General features: G+C 39.1%; 1 protein-coding gene across 1 annotated transcript in view; it reads left to right on the plus strand.

Annotated features, from left to right (window-relative positions):
- The window catches only part of vstm2a (V-set and transmembrane domain containing 2A), an 80309-nt gene that overhangs the window by 55721 nt on the left and 3712 nt on the right, over positions 1-20876 (plus strand). The window contains exons 3-4 of the mRNA XM_008283983.1: positions 4302-4352; positions 6918-7254. Of these exons, the coding sequence (XP_008282205.1) occupies positions 4302-4352; positions 6918-7254 (388 nt within the window). The remainder of the gene's footprint in view (positions 1-4301; positions 4353-6917; positions 7255-20876) is intronic.

The raw sequence follows: 20876 nt of genomic DNA on the forward strand, positions 1-20876 counted from the left end.
CGTATGACAGCTGAAATATGGTTACAGTTAGGCAACTGGAGTCACTCAGTTAGCTTGAGAGAAGATATTTTAAAATAAAAAGGTCAACTTTAACTAGACTAGGAGAAGACATTAACTGGAATTTACCTAACTCTGTATACTATCATACCAGACTTTTTACTTTTACACACCATGTTTCCATATTTATCTGCAGCAGCTTACATATCTTCTAGAGGAAGGGCTGTTGAAAAAAAGCATTCAACAGAGTTTGTTATTCAGATGCCAAGATGGAAGCTGTTCCTCAACCTAGGAGCCAGAAAAGACATCACTCATGTACTGTGAGTTTTCAGCTCTCAGTGAGGCAACATCAGGAACCTCTGTCCTGATGTACTAAGAGGCCTGGTGGGCTTATAAGAGCTGAACAGCTCATGGATATATTGTGGAATCAAACTGTGCAGGGCTTTAAAAAATAACTAATGGGGTGTCAAAATTAATCTGAAATTCGTCAAGGACCCAGTTACCAAAGCCAACACCTGATATGGATGATTAATGTGATATCTGGGGATTGCATATAGATAGCAGACCACTTCAGACAAGTTTTGTTTGTTGTATCGAAATATTTAATGCATTTTACATTTTAAGCTTTTAACGTGGTTGCGGTGAGGGTTAACACACAAAAACTGTCTGCCAGTCTAAAAACACACAAAGTAACTTGTCGTGTTATTCACAAGTCATTTCATGACTCCAGGCTGGAGTGATACTGGTGCTGTGGAGTCTTAGTAAATTTGCTGCTGAATGGATTTAGACTAACTGTAGACACACTGTGGCACTTGGTTTTAAAGAAGATGAACATTCCTTACAATAGTTAAGTTGCAGAAAGATATTTCCTGAGGGAAAGTAGGAATCTATACATTAACATCAATAACATGCAACATGTTTCAGGCAGTTTTGGATTTAACTTCAGGGGCTACATGAACACAATCTATGTACAATAACCCAGAGAAAAGGAGGTGAGTTGAAATATTAGAATTTTTTTAATATGTGCACCAATACTGACAAATAATGTCATGAAGAACACAAAAAGGCTAGGAGTCGGAGCTAATTTAAATTATGGAACGCTTCGAAACGCTTTGTTGCTTTTCCTCAGTTAGCATCAAAAGAGTTTAGAATAATAAAGACAATGACAAAATCAAAGAGACAAAAACAGAGTAGGACGATGCTCCCAGACAATATGACATTAATTTGTAATTATCAGTAGTTAAAGAATTTATTACAACAGAGCTTTGATGAGTCAGAACAGGATATAGCAAATGATGAGGCGCTTATTTTCAGGTCTACCCGATGATGTCTGTGGTTGCATTTGAAATCTGAGCAGTTGGAATGAACGGTTTTTATCTTCATTAAAAACTAGTTTACATTTAAATGTCTTTGTGTCTCTTGCTGCCTGGTAAAAACATGTTAAGAGTGAAACAGCGTGCTTGACATTGTACATTAGATTACTAATTCAAATCGTATGATTATATGGATGAGAATGTAACAGGCAACAGGAAGGAGGACCCAAAAGCAGGCCACCAGAAAGACAAGAAAAGTTCAGTGACTTTATTTAAAGTAGCGACACAAACAATAGAACAAAACAGGTGTAACAACAGAGTAAGGCGAGTATACATACTGTAAGTTGAATGGGGAACAGGAAACAGGTAAGGTGTGTATTAGGATTGAGTTAATGACAGACAGGCCAGTGTGGGGAGTTAGGTGACCAACACAAGAAAGAAAGTTTGAGTATATCTTGTGTGTAGCTAGAAAGTGGGGCTGCAAGGTGGCGCAGTTGGTAGCACTGTTGCCTCGCAGCAGACGGTTCGCGTCTGCGATAGACTGGCGACCTGTCCAGGGTGTCCCCTGCCTTCGCCCTAAGTCAGCTGGGATAGGCTCCAGCCCCCCCGCGATCCTAATGAGGATTAAGCGGTGTATAGAAAATGGATGGATAGCTAGAAAGTAGCAGGAGATACATAGAATGCTAAAAACACTCAGCTGAGACAGGAATCGTACAAATTTCCCTGATGAAGTTATTTTTGCCAGTCTGAGTCATTAAATATCTTGCATCTGCCAATACCGAGTCCCAATCCGATACCATTTTCCTAGATAATACATTCTTCAAGTACATTAACATAATTACAATCCATCTGATGTATATGCTTGACAACTGAGCGGCTCTGCAGTGCATTAAGAAGAAAAAAAATGCATTTCTGCACACAAGCTATTTTAATGTTGCGTAGGTGGTCATGAACTACGTTGTATAGTGGGACGCTGTCTGGAATGTAGCGTAGAGAGGGTAAAGTGTACCGGGGCTCTATAGGCTCTAAATGTATTCTATGCATACATGTCAGAAAACATTTTGTTCATTGTTAAAACTGAAATGTATCAGTAGATTAGCTGTAGTATCTGTATGTGTCAGCAGGTGGAGCTTCCAACTGGTTTTTAGCTAGTGATGGGCCACCATGACAAAGACTTCTGTGTTGCTCACTGGCATAGAACAGCTCTCCTCCATTCCAGTGGCAGATATGACACAGCCGTCTTTGTGGACCATTGACAATTGTTAAACACTGTTTAATCCATCACACCCAACCAGTAATTGTGCTCTCCCTTTATGACACCAGTGTGACATGAGACACTGGAGTTCAAATTAATAACCAAACTAGTTGGATACTTTGAGACGGACATCCCTTGTATCAGTGCTAAAGGTCACCTAAGACTCATTCTTACCTAAGTGACTAATCAGTGGAGAGATGACAACATGCTCAGCAAAGGATCGTAATTAAAACAAAAAATTAAAACCATTCAATCCACTAATCGATTACATGCTGGAAACTGAAAAATAACACAGTTCAGCTGTGTTGTGATGAAAAGCCATTGTACTAGCCCCATAGTATTTTACATAAACGTTTGAAAAGCAATTAAACCGTTTTCCTCTATGATTTCCTGAACACAGCAGCCACTCTGTGTAGACCAGAATATGTGTCCTCCAGTGGAAGTCTAGCTTGATCCTCCTCAGGTGACATATATAGACTGCACACCCAGCCCATATAACCACTGTTATAGTGGTTTGTAAAAGAGGGGGCTGAAATTGATGACTTGAAACAGTCCCAACACCGCGACAGAGGACAATTAATCCTGCCTCGCAGTTAAAGACGTCTCCTTGATACAATAGAGGATGCCAGGTCCATCTGTGAAGTCACGATGTAGGAGTCGTGCATACATGCAGACAGCGAAAGCTATGGCTCCTAATTCTGCTCATTAATCACCTGTCTGCCGAACATCCTCTAGAGAAAAGCGCCCCGCTTCCTCCGAGGTAATTACAGCACTTGAAGGAACGCTCTCTGCAGCAAACGCTCATAAGTAGCCATCTTATCCCTCTCTTGCCCTTCCTTTTTTGTCTCAATCGTGAAGCCAATAGCTTCCATGTCCTCTGGAGAAACTTCCTCCTCCTCCTCCTCCTCTCAAGCCTTGTCTGCTGTCCCGCTCTTACTCCGCTACAGCTTTGTAGTCAGCAGCCTTTTCTGTCTTTTTTTTTTTTTTTTTTTTTTTCTTATTCCGGGCACACATCCATTTGGCATCCGATGTGGGATAAATAAATTATAGCCTCTAAAATCAATGCCCAGTCCATGATGTAGGCTGTAGGCTTAGTGCTTGCCACCATGCTAGAATTATGCCAGCATGGCTCAAACTGAGGCATTTCTTGAACCCAGGAGCTATGGTGCTATTCACCATGTTTTGGGGGCTTGTGTAAAAAGCTATTTGTGGCCTTCTGACATTTTATGATTTCCCCTAAGTTTCTTGAGTAATATTACTTTTACTGCAAAGACTGATTGGGGTTTTAGGAAGTAATTTGTTTCAGGATGCTGTTCATTTGTCACACAACATCCTGGTTTGAACTTTTTTCCTTTTTTTTCGTCTAAATTCATTGCAGCATCTGGAAGCTGTCTTTAATTTCTCCACAGAAGCACTCAAAAGAATCTAAAAATAAATCAGAAACAGTGGCAAGAGGGGCATTTACTTTTAAAGGCAGAACAGTAGCAATGCAGTCACTCAGTCTGTAAACTGTGTGTTGATGTTGGTTTGAAAGATTTATAACCCTCAGTGGATAGATGATGCTTTTTCCCAAAGTTGTCATAGTAATCTCACAGTTGGTTTTGGAGAATATGACACTAGACTTGCATTAAATATGTCGCTGAATGTGTCCTCAGAGTGGGTCTTTGAGCTGTACTGTATTCAGCAAGCTTCTATCACTTTGCTAAAAGTCTTCTTTTTGCTTTCTGTGTTTCCAGATGGAGATGATACCAGAGCCTGATCCTGATGATGAGGGGACAAAAATAAGTGTAAGTTGAAGAACGCGTCATGTAACTCAGCCCAGTGCTTCCCAGCGATGTGACATCATGGCCCAGGCTGGCAGCATTTCATTCCGAGCAAACACAACAGCAGCTGATTTCCTCGAATAATACACCTTCAACCAAAGAAAGGAGCTAATCAGTGAAATCAGTGGCAGTATATTATTACTGTCAGAGTGGTTCCCTTCCTGCACTCATGCCCCAGCAACCATTCCGCCCCCTTTTTTTCCCCCTGCTACTCTGTATGTGCTTTTTGTGCCCAGTGCACCACACAGCCTTCCACTCAATGATCTCACTGGAGCCCTCAGATAGTCAAACAGTCATGTGTAATGGAATGTGACAGATTAAAGATCAAGCTAACTTGTAAATGCCAGTTTATTAGAAACTGGGTCATCATTTCTTCTTCTTTCTGTAAGATGTCTTTCTAGTAATGTAGCTGTGTTCCTGAATTTCATAAATTAATTGGTGCAGTGCTATTATTACCAATAGGAATGACGAGGAAAACTGCACTGCTGAGGTTTAGATAACTTGGAACTCAAACATTTCTGACCTTCTTGAAAAAATAGAATGGAACAGTGTCAGAGTTTTAAATGGGAAATTCAAGACAATTTAATGCACCCCAACTTGGCAGAGAAGTAAATGCTCTGACAACAGAATGAGATCGCATATAGCAAAGGGTACATTTCTCTGGCCAAATTAGTAAATGACACATCTGAAACATCATGTTTCATTAATGTACCCAATTAAACTATGCCAATGGTGCAAAGATTCATATGCTGCCTGCCAAATTAAAGAAGAGCTGCTTGCGGTGAGCAGAGCTGATTGCTCGCACGAAGCATCACAGAATGCTTCGGGCATAGAACTTGAAATGTTCACCTTTGAAATTTCCAACCCCTGCAATTAAACCATACCCAAGTTATGTGATTACATCATTTTCTTTTAAGAATGCAGTAGACATCCACTAGTAACCACAAAAATCAGGGTGCCTTTCAGTTAATAATGCAGTTGGAAAGGTTTAGAAAGTAGGTGTTCGCATCAGTATTAACAAATGTTTTCATTTAAAGTCGGCCTGCAAAGTCACAACATTTTCACACTGAATGTAGCTGCATCTTAAAAAAGTCTGACATTTTCAAAATTTAACCAAATCCAACCTCTTGCCCTCATCCTAATCCAAAGTGTTTTATTACTTAAACCTAACCACACACAGGACTGAGGATGCAAAATGTAGTCCCCGTTGTTGAAGTGTTGTGCTTTGTAAGCTTGTTGTCCATCCCAGGCACCTTCCTCTGACATGTGAACAGAAAAAAAAATGTGCCACTGAACATGATTGTGTTTCTTTTAAAAGCATGTCAGTGTTTTATACCAATATCGGAGATGAGGTTGGCAAGTGAACCTGGTAAAAATGAACCTTTCATGTGGCCCCACCAGTCCGACCAGTTGAGCTGTCCTGATTAACATGCATGGCCGAGTGACTCCGCTGCCCTGCTCCCAGAGCCGTACAGAATCACTCATTCACCCCTAATTAATAAATGTGGATTTCAGACCACCGTGTATAGTTGACAGATGTTTTCCTATCTTGCCACTGACTGTTTTTTTTTTTTTCTTTAACCATCCTCCTTGGAAAAATGGATCATCAGAAAGAATACAGTCAGAGAACATGCACCTTTGAAGAATATAGCTTTATGTTGCACAGCACTTTATATTTGCATTTATTTTTGCCCTGAAATAACCAACAAAATATGCTAAGCACCCTTCATTTCAGTTTTAGGATACACATAGTTGACAAAATTCCTTTGGGAATAGGACTTCTTTAATATTACTAAAGGTTTTGATATCATTTCTCAGGGCATTTTCCTGTTTTCAACTGGTGTTTTTAACCAAATGGCAAATGTGACTGTATAAACTCAGCCTGCTCCAAATAATCTAAGTGAAACACCCTTCTTTTTGTAGGCACCACTGCTTCTAAATGAAAGGATTCTCTCAACAATATATGTGGTGAAAGAGTCAAAATTTGTGACCTGTCAGATTTTTCTTTAAAACATCTATTAAGGTGTCTGTTATACAATTTATTTCTGGTTGTACTATGTTTCTGCAGGCAACACTGTGAATCAATGATTAAGACAGCTTTATGATGATATCGGATTTACAATATTGCTGTGTCACCGTGACTGAGTATCTTAATTTTAAAAATTGACTAAAGCATACATTCCATCCAGCTACTTTATCTATAGTCCGTTTTTCAGTGAACTTTCCAGAAAATTACCTTTAATTATCAAATTGCCTCATCAAATTACATTTATCGCAACCGTCCATTCGAAGATGACTTTGTGCTAAAGCTTATAAGCAAAAGAGACTGGCTCCAGTGTCACCACTTTAATAAGTTAGTCTCAGGCTTCATGGCTATTTTCAGAATACAAGGAAAGCTTTCTGTAAATGTGGTCGCATCCAAGAGTGCTGTTGGAAAATAAAATGACATGATGAATCATGAAACTTGGTGGTATCATATCGTACCATCCACTGTTATGACACTGTGGTCTCTCCTAATTACTCACACAGACAGTGAAAGTCCAGGGCAACGACATCTCACACAAGCTGCAGATCTCCAGAGTCAGCAAGAGTGACGAAGGACTGTACGAGTGCCGGGTGACACGAGCTAACTACGGAGAGATTGTGGAGTATAAAGCTCAAGCCTGGCTGAAGGTCAACGCCACAGCCAGGCCTCGACGACCACTGCCGCCTCCCAAGAAGAGCTCCCCGCTGCACCTGACAGACAAGAAGCCGAGAAAGTCCAGCTCATCACTGGGCCAGGACAACATGAGCTCAGACCAGAGGGTGGCCTCCACCTCCACCTCTCACACATCCTCCAATACAGCTAAACACAACCCCGGCTCAGGTAAGGCCCTGGGGGAGGCTTACATAATGGGGAACACATAAAATACTCATGTAGCCAGACTTTTTTACTACTACCGTAAACCCTGGTCTGCAACCTTCCTGATGTGTTTGTGAATCACCTACTTTTAAAAAGGGCTGTTTTGTTGAGACTCCAAGAATAGACTGCAGAATGATGTTATACAATAGCTGAGTAAAGCTGAATGTTTAGTCAGTTTCAAATGGAAATCATTATTTGAAACAATATAATTTGCAAATCACAAAGGCTGCAATTTAGGATTTATGATATACAAGCATGTCAGATCCAGGGTACAAAAAAAAACCCTGCAGGAGGCAGAAATCTGGAAAAATACAAAACAAAAATGTAACTGCACACATTTCAATCATGCATAGATAGTCAAGGCAAAAGCTAAACACTCAACTTCAACACTCTCCTGAGTCAAAGTCCTCTGTTTATTGTTCAGCCCCATCGTTCTACTTCTAACATGGAGTTGTTCTTTATATCGCTCACCTGATCTGGTTTGAAAAGCTCTGTGATTGGCTCTCATCACAGGCTATGTTTTTTTTTAAAGCTTGAAAACAGAGGCAAGAGGAGGTACAGAAGTCTAGTTTCCTTTCAGATCGGTTGAATTGAACATGCTCAAAGGTTGAAAAAAAAAGAAATGTTGCCCAATGACCCCCAAAAATACATAAATGAAGCTGTCCTATCAACCGTTTTGCAAATTCATGCCGTCGTCTTTGGCAGTCATGGTTTTAATGGCATCTAATGCAATAAGGCTCCATCATGTTTTAAATCTACCACATGTTAGTACTGAACCATGATTTAAAAAATTGCTAATAGATATTTTGCAAAAAAAATATTTAGCCTTACGGTCTCGTGTAAAATAGTGCCGTGAGAAAGCAGAACTCAAACCCATGTTTTAAAACTTTTCCTCTGATGTTGTGTTCTCATATTCAGAGATCCACTACCAGTCAATCTCCTGCCTCCAGCACACCCACAATGTTGCTGCTGGGCTTTTAACTAATTGGAGATGTGAACACATTCTATCCTTTTATGCTACTCCTAACTGGATACCTATGAGTTTTAAAATTGATTTTAAGACTTTAGTGTTAATATTTAAGGCACTGCATAGCCAGGCTCCCAGCTGTATTTTAGAAATGTTCATCCCCCTGAGATAGTCTGAGATCTTCAGGCAGGACTCCTCTGGTGCTTCTTAAAAATCACCTTATTAAAGAGGGTCGTCTGGCTGCAGGCTGAGAGCTGCAGGCTCTGGAACTCCCTGCCTCAGCAGCTCGGGTTAGCTAAAGCTATAGTAAATTCCTTTCCAGATTTATTGCTCTCACTGCTACACTACTTAATTGTTACCACGCCACTAAAAGCTTCAGTATGTAAAAGTTTATAAATTTAACATCTTGGCCAGCCCATAATTGTATGAAGAAAGACTCGAAGGGATCTCATCTGAGGACTCAAAGCATGTCCACCAGGACTGTCTCAAGTTTTGATGCACAAAGCTGCCCTATGAATGTCTTTGAAGGTCCGTATAGTTGCATAAGAATGTCGCACATATTGGCTTCAAGTTATTTTTTATTCACTTGAAAAACCACAATTCATGAGAGTTGCTGCAGCATGTTGTTATCATGGAAGCTCCCTCACGCCTTTAAGTAGTTACATTCAGCTTATTAAAAGAAATAATAATACCTTTGTCCTTCATTAAGCAAAGTGATGCTGAGATTCTTTTAAAGGTGTTTCTGTGTAATTCTCATTGAGTCGTCCTGGTGCAAACATGCACACTAAGCCAACGGAGGATAGTGATGTTGAGGTCAGCTGTGTTCTCAATGGAGCACTTGTACAAATGTGAGAAAAACTGCATAGACTAATATACAACAGTTAATATGTAACACACAAACAGCTCCATGGCTTCATTACAACAACAGCCATAGATATCTAGTGAGGTTTTACAACTGCAATAATATGGCAGTCATCCTAAATGTGTGTTAACCCACAAATTAAAAAGGGACAAATAAAGTTTTTGTGTTTTTTCATGCAAGGTGTTGGTAGTGTGAATAATTAAAAAAGAAAGTTTTAGTAAAAACATTTCTAATATCACACAATTTACATAGTAATTGTGTGTAGGATCACAATGCTTGGTCATAAATAAAACATATATTGATTTAAGCATTTAACACTTAGACCTATACTATTATTACAACCCCATGTCACAGATATATATATATACATTCCTACACAAAACTGTATTCTCATTTAAGTTTTGAAAGAAATATAGATTTTTACCAAAACATATAACTGGGATTTTATAGGACAGGCTTCCAGTTTGAAAGAGCTGCAAAGTCCACATATAAAGTTAGAAAGTTAGAAGAGGACGATGGAGGCTTAAGTCAGCAGGACTTTTATTCAGGAGACTGGGGTTTGTGTCCCATGTGGGGCCATTAATCTGAAGCTTAAGTTTTCTTTTTTTCTTTTTTTTCTTTGGTTAGACTTAGACGGCCAAACTGTGTTATTAAATGTCACGGTTTGGTTGAGGCTTTCATAACTCTATGTCAGGAGCTTGGTCAGGTGCCAAAACTACATGGTTAGGTTATGTGAAACATTATGGTTTGGGTTTGAATTTTCAGGGTTACCAGAATCAGTTGACTGCAAATAAGTGAGAGTAAAGCAATAACAAAATGGCAATGATTGAAATGCATTCGTGATATGTCACAATCAAATGTGATCTGGCAGAAAATATATTTTCTTCAGAAAGTCATTGTGAATGCAGTTTAGTTGCATAGGGACGTCACCTGTAAGGCTGTATTGTTATTGTATGGAAAACATAAGAAGTTATATTTTATTATTTCACCTGTTACTGTAAATTTCCAATTAAACCTTCTAAAACCCTATCATACAGTGGAGGCAATTAGTGATGTGATGCTTCTCACAACAAGACAGCGCTGCTTGTCACTGCTTTCCACAATTATGTCATAAAATGTATATTTAATAGAATATATTTGCATTTTCGCTCTGCTGCCTCTTTGATTAAGGTGTTATGGAGCATAGATAACTAAAGGTTTTTAGTACAAAGTAAAAAGAAAGAAGCATTTGGTAGGTAATGATATGACATCACTGTACGTGTCCACCTCAGACACTTCTTTTTCTGCGGCTGTATAACAGAACTGATAAAAGGGGTTGGTCATTTGAGGATGTTAATCATTGAGTTGTTTAAGAGTTTGAACAAATGATCTGGAGATTTACAAACAAAAACACTAAATTAGTCTTAAACAAAATGAATTACAATCCTTGAGAATCTATGAAATCAAACCTCATCATAGCACAAGTTGAAATACTAACAGTGGCAAAATGTTTAGTGTGGTCAAGATTTTCTTTTATCTTTATTAAGTTCAAACTTCACGAGCTGATAGTGGAAGTCCATATGGCATCATTAGCTACACAGGTCCCTGTATAGTAGTCTACAGTTTTGACTCAGGTGGCTTTGTGTAAATTCTCTCTCATCATTTCTCTGACTATCCAGCTCTGTTATAACTGTGCTGCTCCTCCTCATCTGTAAATGCCAATCATTCCTCCACTGGTCAGACAGTTCAAACACAAAGTCAGCCCTGCTCTGGGCTCAGATAGCCCTCTGCACCCCGCAGCAAAACACAGAAAGATATTACTTGCCACTGAATAGAGGTAAAAAGTTGAATAATCCCCAGGGCTGCAGAGTCGGAGATTATGAGGCAGCCAAATTATGCTGACAACTGTGTTGTGGTGAGTCCTCTGTGCGGTGTGTCTGACACTGATAAATTCCTCTCTGTGGCTGCTCAGGCAGCCTTAGCCACCTTCTCTGAGCGGCAGAGAGGTGTTACGGCTGAGGGCGACAGAGTTCTATTATTGCTGCGCTCAGGTTTGAGGCAGATGAGCAACAATAGGTAAATGGGCTGAGATGAAATTAAACCTGGGAGAGTGCAGATATTTTCCTTTTCCGCATTGCTGCATCTGTAAACAATGAGGCACTTTCCAGATGGGGGGGAATGTGACTGTGGCTGGTGGAGCGTCTGCAGCAGCAGCAGCAGCAGCAGCAGCAGAGTGGTTTGTTCACAGCTACTCCCCACCAGTGTGTCAGCTGTTGTTAGATCACAGCTCGGCCTCCATCGGTCCTGGCAGTGTTGTTCTCTCAAAGCTCAGAGGTGACCGGAGCTGAATGTGGAAAAAAAAAAAAAAAAGGAAAGAAAAATGTCCCCTAAGCCAGACTTGTCCCTCTACCCCTGAGGCCAGCCTGGTTCCCGCATGAAAGAAAAACAAATATGGACTCAGCTTGATTGCATAAGCATTCATCCGAACAAAAAAATCACTGACCTTGTTTTTAAGAAGCACCATGTTTTTTTAAACTGCCTCGACTGCATATGTCTAAGGAAAGAACACCAATGAGTCATCATTCCAGTAGGTGGTTAGGAACAGCACAACTGTTGTCCATGGCTGCATTTGTATTGCTCAAGCAGTCGCACGCAATGTCAGCATGTCACTTCAAGTTCATGGATCTTCCGTAATGTGTTGTGCAAGTTCACGCTTTACAAGGTGTAGGACAAAGTTACAATTTAGAAAACTCTTATGTGATTTTGGCAGTGTGCTTTGGATGCTTATCATGCTGGAATATTCCTCGTCTGCCAAGCTTCTGCAGACTGAGAGTCATCTTGTCAGTCAGTATTTTACTATATCCTCTGGCATTCATGGTCCCTTCTATAAATGTCATCTCCCAAAGAGCTTTTTTCACTCATGCAGCCCCATATCATCACACTCCTCCGTGCTTAACTGCCAGGACTATGCATTCACTCTGCTAGTCCTGGTCAGGTACACACCAAACATGCTGATCCCTATTTGATCCTAACAAATTTATCTTGGTCTCATCTGACAAAAGAATGTGCTCCCAAAATAGATTATCCTGTTTTGTTTTGTTTTTAATTCTTAGCAAAGTTTCATCTTGCACTTTTGTGCCAAAGAGCAAGCCAAGACTTCTGTTTGGATGCTGTTCATGGCATTGACATGACATTATGTAATGTCTTTAGCACTTTCTAAGAGGTCACAGAAACACCTGTTTCCACCTATAATCTGCTTTTTTTTTCTGGAGCAGCTGTGTCAAGGGGAGCTACACAGTCCTTTGGGAGAATCAACACATTAGTTGCATTACAGCCTGTCAACTAAATTATGAACCTACACAATATGGGCTCTTAAAAAAAAAAAAAAAGGTTTCCTGTTAATTTTCTGTGAATGAACTCTGCATTCAACTTTGTACATACATCAGTTAAATCCCACGACTGTCAATTCATGATCCAATAGGTGCAAACTGGAGGCTGACAAAAGCTAAAACACTTGTGAAACCAGTATTTTTATTTTATGTAATTTTTTTTGTGGAAAGAAACATTCATCCTAAAACAAAACTAAACAATCAGGGTAAGTAGGTCTTGGTGAGCCCCCAACATCAAACCCTAATCAGCTGTTTGTTCCTCTTGTCAGTTATGGTGATATTGTTTGGAAAATGGTTGCAGTAATGTAGACTAAAACACACAAAACTGCTGGTTGATCCTTCCAAATGTGGTGGATGGTCATTTTGGAGCTTTTGCATGACTCACTGGACTGTGTTATCACATTTACCCTCACTCACAGTTGAACAGTCAAGCTGCATGGTAATGACATCCACTTGTATTTAAGCAGCCAGTCAGCCAAATATCCAGCCATGGCTCCGGCAGGAAGACAGCCAGCTCGAGTGTGTATCAGTCGACAAGCAAACCAGACAACAAGTTTTATAACAGAGTCACCAGGCAAGTAAGCAGGCAAGTCAAAGACACAGTCAGCCAGCCAGGGATCAGCAGCAATAGATGGAGCTGGCAGTAAGCCAGTTTGCGCTCCCTGCGGAGGTGCTGTGGTGATTGACCTCCCTACCTCACTGAACCTGACTCCCTCACTGGCCTGGAATCGATATTCCACATCACCATTTCACCGAGCCAAAAACATTTTGGCAAAATGTAGAGTGTTGTGTTAGGTTAAGTAGGACAAAATGAAAAGTATTCAGTGTGGGTCTCTTCTATCCCAGCATGCACTGAGGAAGCATGCACAGGTCTTCCCTCATTATACCTACACATATCTCAGTCGGAAGTCACTCAGACGACGGAGGAAGCCACTATGGAGAAATTCTAACTCAGAGTGGCATCATGTGCCGCTCTAAACCCTGAGACATGGTATAAAATTTAAATGTCTCCAAATCTGCCAAGGAAATCTTTTTTAGTCAGCATTCACTTTTCCTTGAGCTTCCCTTCTTTATCTATTAGAATCAGGCTGTAAATTCAGCCCAAATGTCTTGTAAAGACACAGTGACCTTGTCAAGAAAACCATGATGGGAAGTGAGTGGAGATGCTTTTAGTCATAGCAATGGATAAATGAAATAATACAACCGCTGTCCAAACAAAATGTCGTTGGTGTGCTGTGTTGTAAAACAGTTGTCCCCCTCCCTCCCCCTCCCCCTCGTTTCTTCCCTTTGCTCAGCAATTAAAATTCATAGTGGTCTACAAAAACAACTAATAATTTACAAATGTTCTTCCTTTGTTGTTTAAAAATAGTGCAGGAGCTCATACTTTACCTTTGCTCACAGGCGAGGTTGGTTGGTAGTGAAAAACAGCTCATGCACCACAAAAAAAAGAAGCTTAAAGAATATGTGTAATTTATATGTGATAACAATAGCTTCAGACAAAGCGCTGTTTTCCAGTTGTATGCAGAAGGTTTCATGCATTTTCAGTGTTAGGAATAGAACAAATGGAAACGATCTGACACCAGATACATGCAAGAAGGTGATAGACTTTCAAGTGTTTTGTCAGTATCAAATAATCATACTATATTTGTGTGACAGACACTGACGGAAAAATTCTGGATAACTGCAGTAGTTCAACAAATCACTCCCTTTGATAACTTGTTGCTGAGATCTGACGAAGCGTTGGCATCAATAAATGGAGGTCAACAGGACAAAAACAAATTATTTGGAAGCAAGGCAATGCAAGTATTCTTGTGGCACTCCTTTCAAAAACAAAACAATTTTAGTTTTGCACACAAGATCTAAAATGCTCTTGAAACACAAAACTATATAAATGAGACTAATAAGCGGATGTACCAGGAAAATACCATAAAAAAATAAAAATTTAAATATCACAGTGCAGCTACTGTGCAGTGCAAGATATGAATTAAAAAGATATAAATAAACTGTCCTAAATTCAATTTGTTTAAAGACAGCAGCAAACAGAAAAGTCTTAGGCCCTGAGAGTCAGAGCAGACCTCAAGTTTTCTCAGAGTTTGAACCAAAACTAAACATTTAAACAGTAAAATTATACGTTTTATGCACCAAATATCTGCAAATAGAGGACAGAAAGCAGTCTGAGAGGTCTGGACAGGGTGTAACAAAGTAACAGATTACAAATCAGATATTTAGTGCTTTATAAACCTACAGTGTTGTAAAATAAGGAAGCCTCTGAACAGGTGGACTGACATGGTCCACTTCTCTGCCTTAAGTAAGAACTCTTGAAGCATGATTTCTAGAGCAATGCACTGACATTTAATGTTCCTTCTTTGGCTCCAAATGCATGTGTTTCAGTTTTATGTTGACCAGAATTGTCTGTTGCAAGCATACAGGACATTTGACAAATTGACTTGGTGCAACTTTGACTCACAGCACTTAATGCAGCTCTGTGCACAGTGTTCTGATGGTTCCCTACATTCCCATAGGGTTTGCAGATACATTTTAGGGATTGTAAGATGTTTTTGAAATACAAAAAAACATTATGACCACTCAAATAATGCGAATACCACTGATTATTTCACAACAGCAGAATAAGTTAGCAAATTCAATTCCACTCAATTCAGTTTTATTTATATAGACGGGTGGGGATAGCAGATGGAGAACAGACAAGCAATAAGTAAGAGAACAATAAACACTTTGCAGATCAGTAGAGCAGGCGACTGCAGATCAGAGAGCTCCAGATCCTGCAGAGAGGACAAAACACAAACTACGGGAGAGAGAAGACACCAAGTTAGTGACATGCGATGGTGCAATATAATGAACAGTCAGTTGGCAACATTAACATGTCAGATGTTGGAAAAATGAGCAGATCTACAGAACTGAGTAACAAGGGGCAAATCATGGCCAGATGATGCTTTTGGAGTATCTCCAAAATGGCAGAGCTTGTGGGGATCTCCTGGTCAGCACTGGTTCATATCAACTGCTGATAGGATGCTAGTGGATGTATCTGATCCATGGCAGGTCAAGCTCTAAACCACCACAACTTAAAGAGTCTTCTGTCAATGTCATAGATGTTTTGGTGTCACATGGAAGCCCAACAACATATCAGGCCAGGGAGGTCATAATGTTTTGGCTCATCAGTGTACGAGTACATTTTAACAGCAAATCTGTGTTGACTTTTTCTTGTGTTAGAGAATTACAACTCCTGCAGCCCCCGGAGATCATTAAAATGATTTGTGAATGAAGCATTGCTGATTAAACTGAAACTCCTTGATGTGCAGACTATCATGAGGGGTCATGCATAAACATTTCTTGAATTAGTACGACCCAAAAGTTGAGAACCAGCAGTAAAGATAAACTGGACAGAAACAAAATTAGATCCAAGTTATTGCTTTGGTTTTCAATTTGGTTTACTGACACCGTTATGCTATATTATAAAACATAATGTATGTGGCTTGTCAGGTAGAGTAAAGGAATCTTATTCTGCTTCACTGCACCAGCAGACAGAAAGAATCTTCACACAACCTCGTCTCAAATCTAAAGATTCAACTTTGCTATGCTGTCTGTGGTATCATGGCTCCTCCAACTTTCTGCACAGTACGATTATCACTGATAGAAATAATGACCTCAAGTATGAAAGAAGATTGAAATTCTCCAGATTGACCCGACACTATTATAAATTACTTAAGGAAAATTGTCATATCCACGTAATTTGGGTTTAGAGACACCAAGACATGATGCTGTTTATCAGTCTGAATGTCGACACATCATTCTGAATATTAAAAAAAAAACAAACAAAAACAAAACAAAACTGAGGATTATGGGAGAAAAACATGACTCCTGCACAGACAGGAGGATCTACTTAGGATTTTGAGCATCATGTCATTTGAACTTGGTGAGGTGCTGAGAGTGAGGGTGACTTTTGACAGATTTTTTGTTACACTATCGCAACATTTATCCCATTTGTTTTTTCCCGTATATATTCATAGCTACATTACACGCATATTCTTTTGTTGTTTATGTTTTCTCAAACAGCCAAACTGAAAAAAAAAAGAAAAGTGTTTTGCAAATAAACCACTACAACAGCAAATCAATAATGTATGAATAACAATCTCCCTGCTGTTTTGTACAAGTGTGGCTTGATCACCGGATTCTAGAGGGACAGTTGCACAATTTAGAGTTGCTTCAGCGGATTTTAAAAGTGCATCTGGAAGATGTCAGAACTGACACTAAAGAAATGACCTCGCACAGCTGTGCAGTGTGCAGTGACCCATCATGTTAGGGCAGACCCAGAAGGAAGTCATTATGACCCAGAACTGGCAGCTCTGCCTCACTGTACTGTCTTTGCTGCTGTATTTGGTTGTATTCAAAAAAGAAAGAAAGAAAGAAAGAAAGAAAGAAAGAAAGAAAGAAAGAAAGAAAGAAAGAAAGAAAGAGATGGTTATATTTTTATTTTTTTCCTTAATTCCATTTCAAGTCATATAACTGTTTTTAGGAAATATATATTTTATATCCAAGTCCAGGACTCATCATGTTCTATTTACAGCTGTAGCATTGCTGTTACAATAACTTCTTTATGAATCTGGAGCTCTTGATAAGGCAGCAACTTGAATTTATTCTGGGAAAAAAAATGTAAAAAAAATTTGAGGTTTAAATCAAAACTATTAATATAAGACTCTTGATATTTTTCTTACAGCTGACTTACATGTCCTCCACCAGGACCTAAACATGGACTTGTTGTTTTCCCTTCATAGGTGCAGAATCACGGCTACTTGACCACTGTGTGGGTGATAATGGAGGACTATTAAATGTGGTGATAACTAGTGTACTACAAGGTGGCGGATGGTATGCATTGATGGCAAGCCATTTATTGGGCTCAATCAGGGGTTCTTTTGGTAGTTTATGGTGGATTTTGTGGCTCTGCATTGTAGCTTTGTCCTGGTGTAGAGGCCAGCTTCTGTTTAATTTCACTTTCTCGACTGACTGCATCCATAAATTCAGTGAAATCCATTCTACCTTCCACCTGTGCAGTTTTTTGTGGCACCACTGGCTGAACAACAATCACAAATCAGAATATTTCCACCCCAGTTCTGAGAGGGTGTCAAGCTGATTTTTTTTTTTTTTTTCTTCTCACCAATAGTTGCTCCTTTTTTTCGCTCTCTCTCTCCTGATTGTGGTCAAAGACCTCAATCTGAACTTCGTCTGTCCACGGTTTATGTTTCTAAAACTACTCTTGTTTTGCAGACTTGTGATGTTGACTTCAGTGATGAGATGACATGAAAGGTTTCTTTGTGACAGACCATGTTTCTGTGGAACAGTATGCCACCACTCCTGTGGAGGCTGTACCTTCCTCCAACTCCTCTTCAGTCAAATGCTGCTTTGCCTTTCTGTCCAACTGACATGCAGTTTGATGTGAAGGTTTTCTTTCTCCTCCTGATCTTGTCTTGACTTCCTCCCCCTCCTTAAGTGCCATTTCTTAATGACAGTTCAGACAGTGGGAATCGCGAGTTGGAAGATGATGTCTTTTTATGGCCTTGTGGAGATCAACAGGCTTCATGTCAGAACCTCAGTCAGCTGCTTAGAGCAAATCATGGTTGTGGAGTGTTTGCTGTAAGGATCATATTTGCTGCTTTTTGCTAAATGTGCAATTTGTCCAGAGAGGGTCAAACTTTTCCAAACACCGATTAGTTGAATTTAAAGGTGTTTTTTTCAGCTTGGCACAGTTTTTAACTAATGTTACTTATGGTGCCTTTGTTGGAGACATTTGGCGTACTAGTTTAATAAATATTTAGTCAATATAAACAGTGATGTGTTTTTATTAGTTTTTGAACAACAACTGAGACCTATGGCTGAGGGAAAGAAAAATATATCAGACTTTAATGCACACACAACCCTTGAAGGATTAGACTTAACTTCTAAGTGTGGATTCATAAATTTACTGCTGTTATCTTTGAAATCACTCAACACATGACCTGATGAAGAGGATTGCTGAAACTGCCAGAGGAATTGCATCAGTTTAACATTGCTCCAGCCAAGATGTGCAGGTACGATTTTTTGCAGCGTTTTAGCAAAGTGCAATCAGCTTGTAGGAGTTTACCGCTATATCTACGAAAATACAGTAACGGTCAACCCCTAAACTATTCAGGTTATGGATCATGCACAGCAAACGAGTGAGAATAAATGTGAATTTTCACACAGAGAGACTCACCAACAGACACACAGAAAACATTTGCTCATCTGCTGTTTAGCAAACAAATTTGTTAAATTGTGGAAAACACTCTCTTTTCCAAGCTGTGGTGGGAGTTTTTTTTCTTTTTTTAATCTTCAGCTAAGAAAGTCTTTATGATGCAATCGGCAAACACAGTGACCCAAACAGTAACTCAGAACTGAAGTGCAATCAGTGTCTACACTGGAAATTACTAAATATTCACAGCATCAAGCAACACATCATTTCTGCTCAGAGTCATGTGGATATTCAGCTTAAATGGATAAATCTGATGAACCCTGGGCTGTTTTCAGCTTAATTTCACTACATTTACTTTTATACTCTTGGCTTTTTTATCATGAGGGCTAATCAAACTATACTGTATTTTTTGTTATTGTTGTTTTTTGTTGTTGTTTTCTTTCTTCCATTTTTTCTTTTTTAGAACAATCTGTGCCATCCAGATCATCCATCCAGCGACATAATAATACTTGTAATATTGTAATAACAATAATATTTTTTTTTGTTTTTAGCCTTCATTTACCGAGGGGGGATATGACTTAAAAATTGGAATAAAAGTTAGTGTGTAACAGAAATAAATGTCATTATTTTATTTATTAAGTACTTGCAGAGGTGGCAAGCAAGGCAAATAGATGTGCAATAATTTTTTTACATTAATGTGTCCAAGCAATGACGAGCTGATGAGTGAGTCAAAAAGAACACTGGGTGTAGAGATGGGCACAAAGCTCTATGCATGTTGTAACTGTTATTCATTGTGATGTACAGACAAGCAACTAGAATCATTGCAAGGTCAAATGCAAAGAGGAGATATGAATATGGTGTGTCTGTTGGGCACTAAAGGTTAAAAAAATTAACTCCTTATAATTTAATATTTTCTTTCTTTTTGGTTGGTAATCCAGCAAAAGCAGAAGGATTTTTCATTTGTTTGATTTGCCAAATGTTAACAGACAGTCTACTACCTTCAGTGTTCAGGCAACCAAGAAGCATCTTCTACCTTGTAATTTGATCTGTAAACTTCTTGTCTATACCTGAATTGTAGTCTGGTGTAAATGATCTGTAAGCTTATTGTGGAACAAGATCATTATTCTGCAATTATAATGCAAAGTATATATATATCCATAAAACTATCTCAAGCTTCACTCTGGAGCAATTTTTTGACTTTCCAATTGTAAGTTTAGTTGTAGTTTAAAACCTCTCATCTTCTGTTGAGCTTGACGTTTAGCCTGCAGACACCCGGGGCTAATGGAGAATGGCGTTCTTTAAAGACTGCTAAAAAGCATCAATATTTAACAAACATGGAAATGAGATCTTTTTCCAGATGAAGTGAGGCCTGACATGCAGTTGAGAAAGGCTCTGTGGTGGAAGAGGAACTCAGATTGTTTAGTTACGTAAAAGCAAACAAGTAAAAGTCCTGCAAAAGTATCCTGCTTCAGTAAAAGTACAGAAATATCAACAGCTAAACATGTGTAAATGATCAGCAGCGAAAGCAGTGGTTTAGTACAACATCACTACTACTACTGATCGCTGATGCATCTGTGTGTAAGCTGGAAACTTCTTTGTAGTTTTACCTCTTTGTCCTTAAACAATAATTAAAATGGTCAGTGAACTCACATTACTCTGAAAAGACACCAAGTTTTTTGTTTGTTTGTTTGTTTTCTGGAATGATTAAAAGACAAAAATTAATATCTTTATAAATGTGTTGTGTTTTTCAGCTTACCATGTGTGTAAATGTGTATCATCATTTAAAAAGCAACTAAAACTGTCGGATAAAACAAGTGTAATACAATGTAAATCTTACTCTGACGTGTACGGAAGTAAAAGTAAGAAAAGTAAATACTCAAATAAGACAAGTAGCTTAAAACTATAAGTGCAAAACTTAAGTAGGAAGGGTTAGGGTTGCGGTTACGTGGGGCTTTGAATGAGGTTATCTCTGGATGTTCTGGTTTTTCAGCTTTCTCAAGCCCTATTCAGACATTGCTGTTTTAAAATGGTCTTGTGTTATTTGTCATTTGTGACTTATACATGCCTATGGCTTTATTCAAGCACAGCAGTCAATTAGGGAAAGAGCCAATCCCTGGCATCCAGTGTGCGCAATAGAAGCCATGATGTTTTATGCAGAAAATTGAAAAA

This window comes from Stegastes partitus, unplaced genomic scaffold, assembly GCF_000690725.1.
Source record: "Stegastes partitus isolate 25-593 unplaced genomic scaffold, Stegastes_partitus-1.0.2 Scaffold335, whole genome shotgun sequence".
Classification (NCBI taxonomy): Eukaryota; Metazoa; Chordata; class Actinopteri; family Pomacentridae; genus Stegastes; species Stegastes partitus.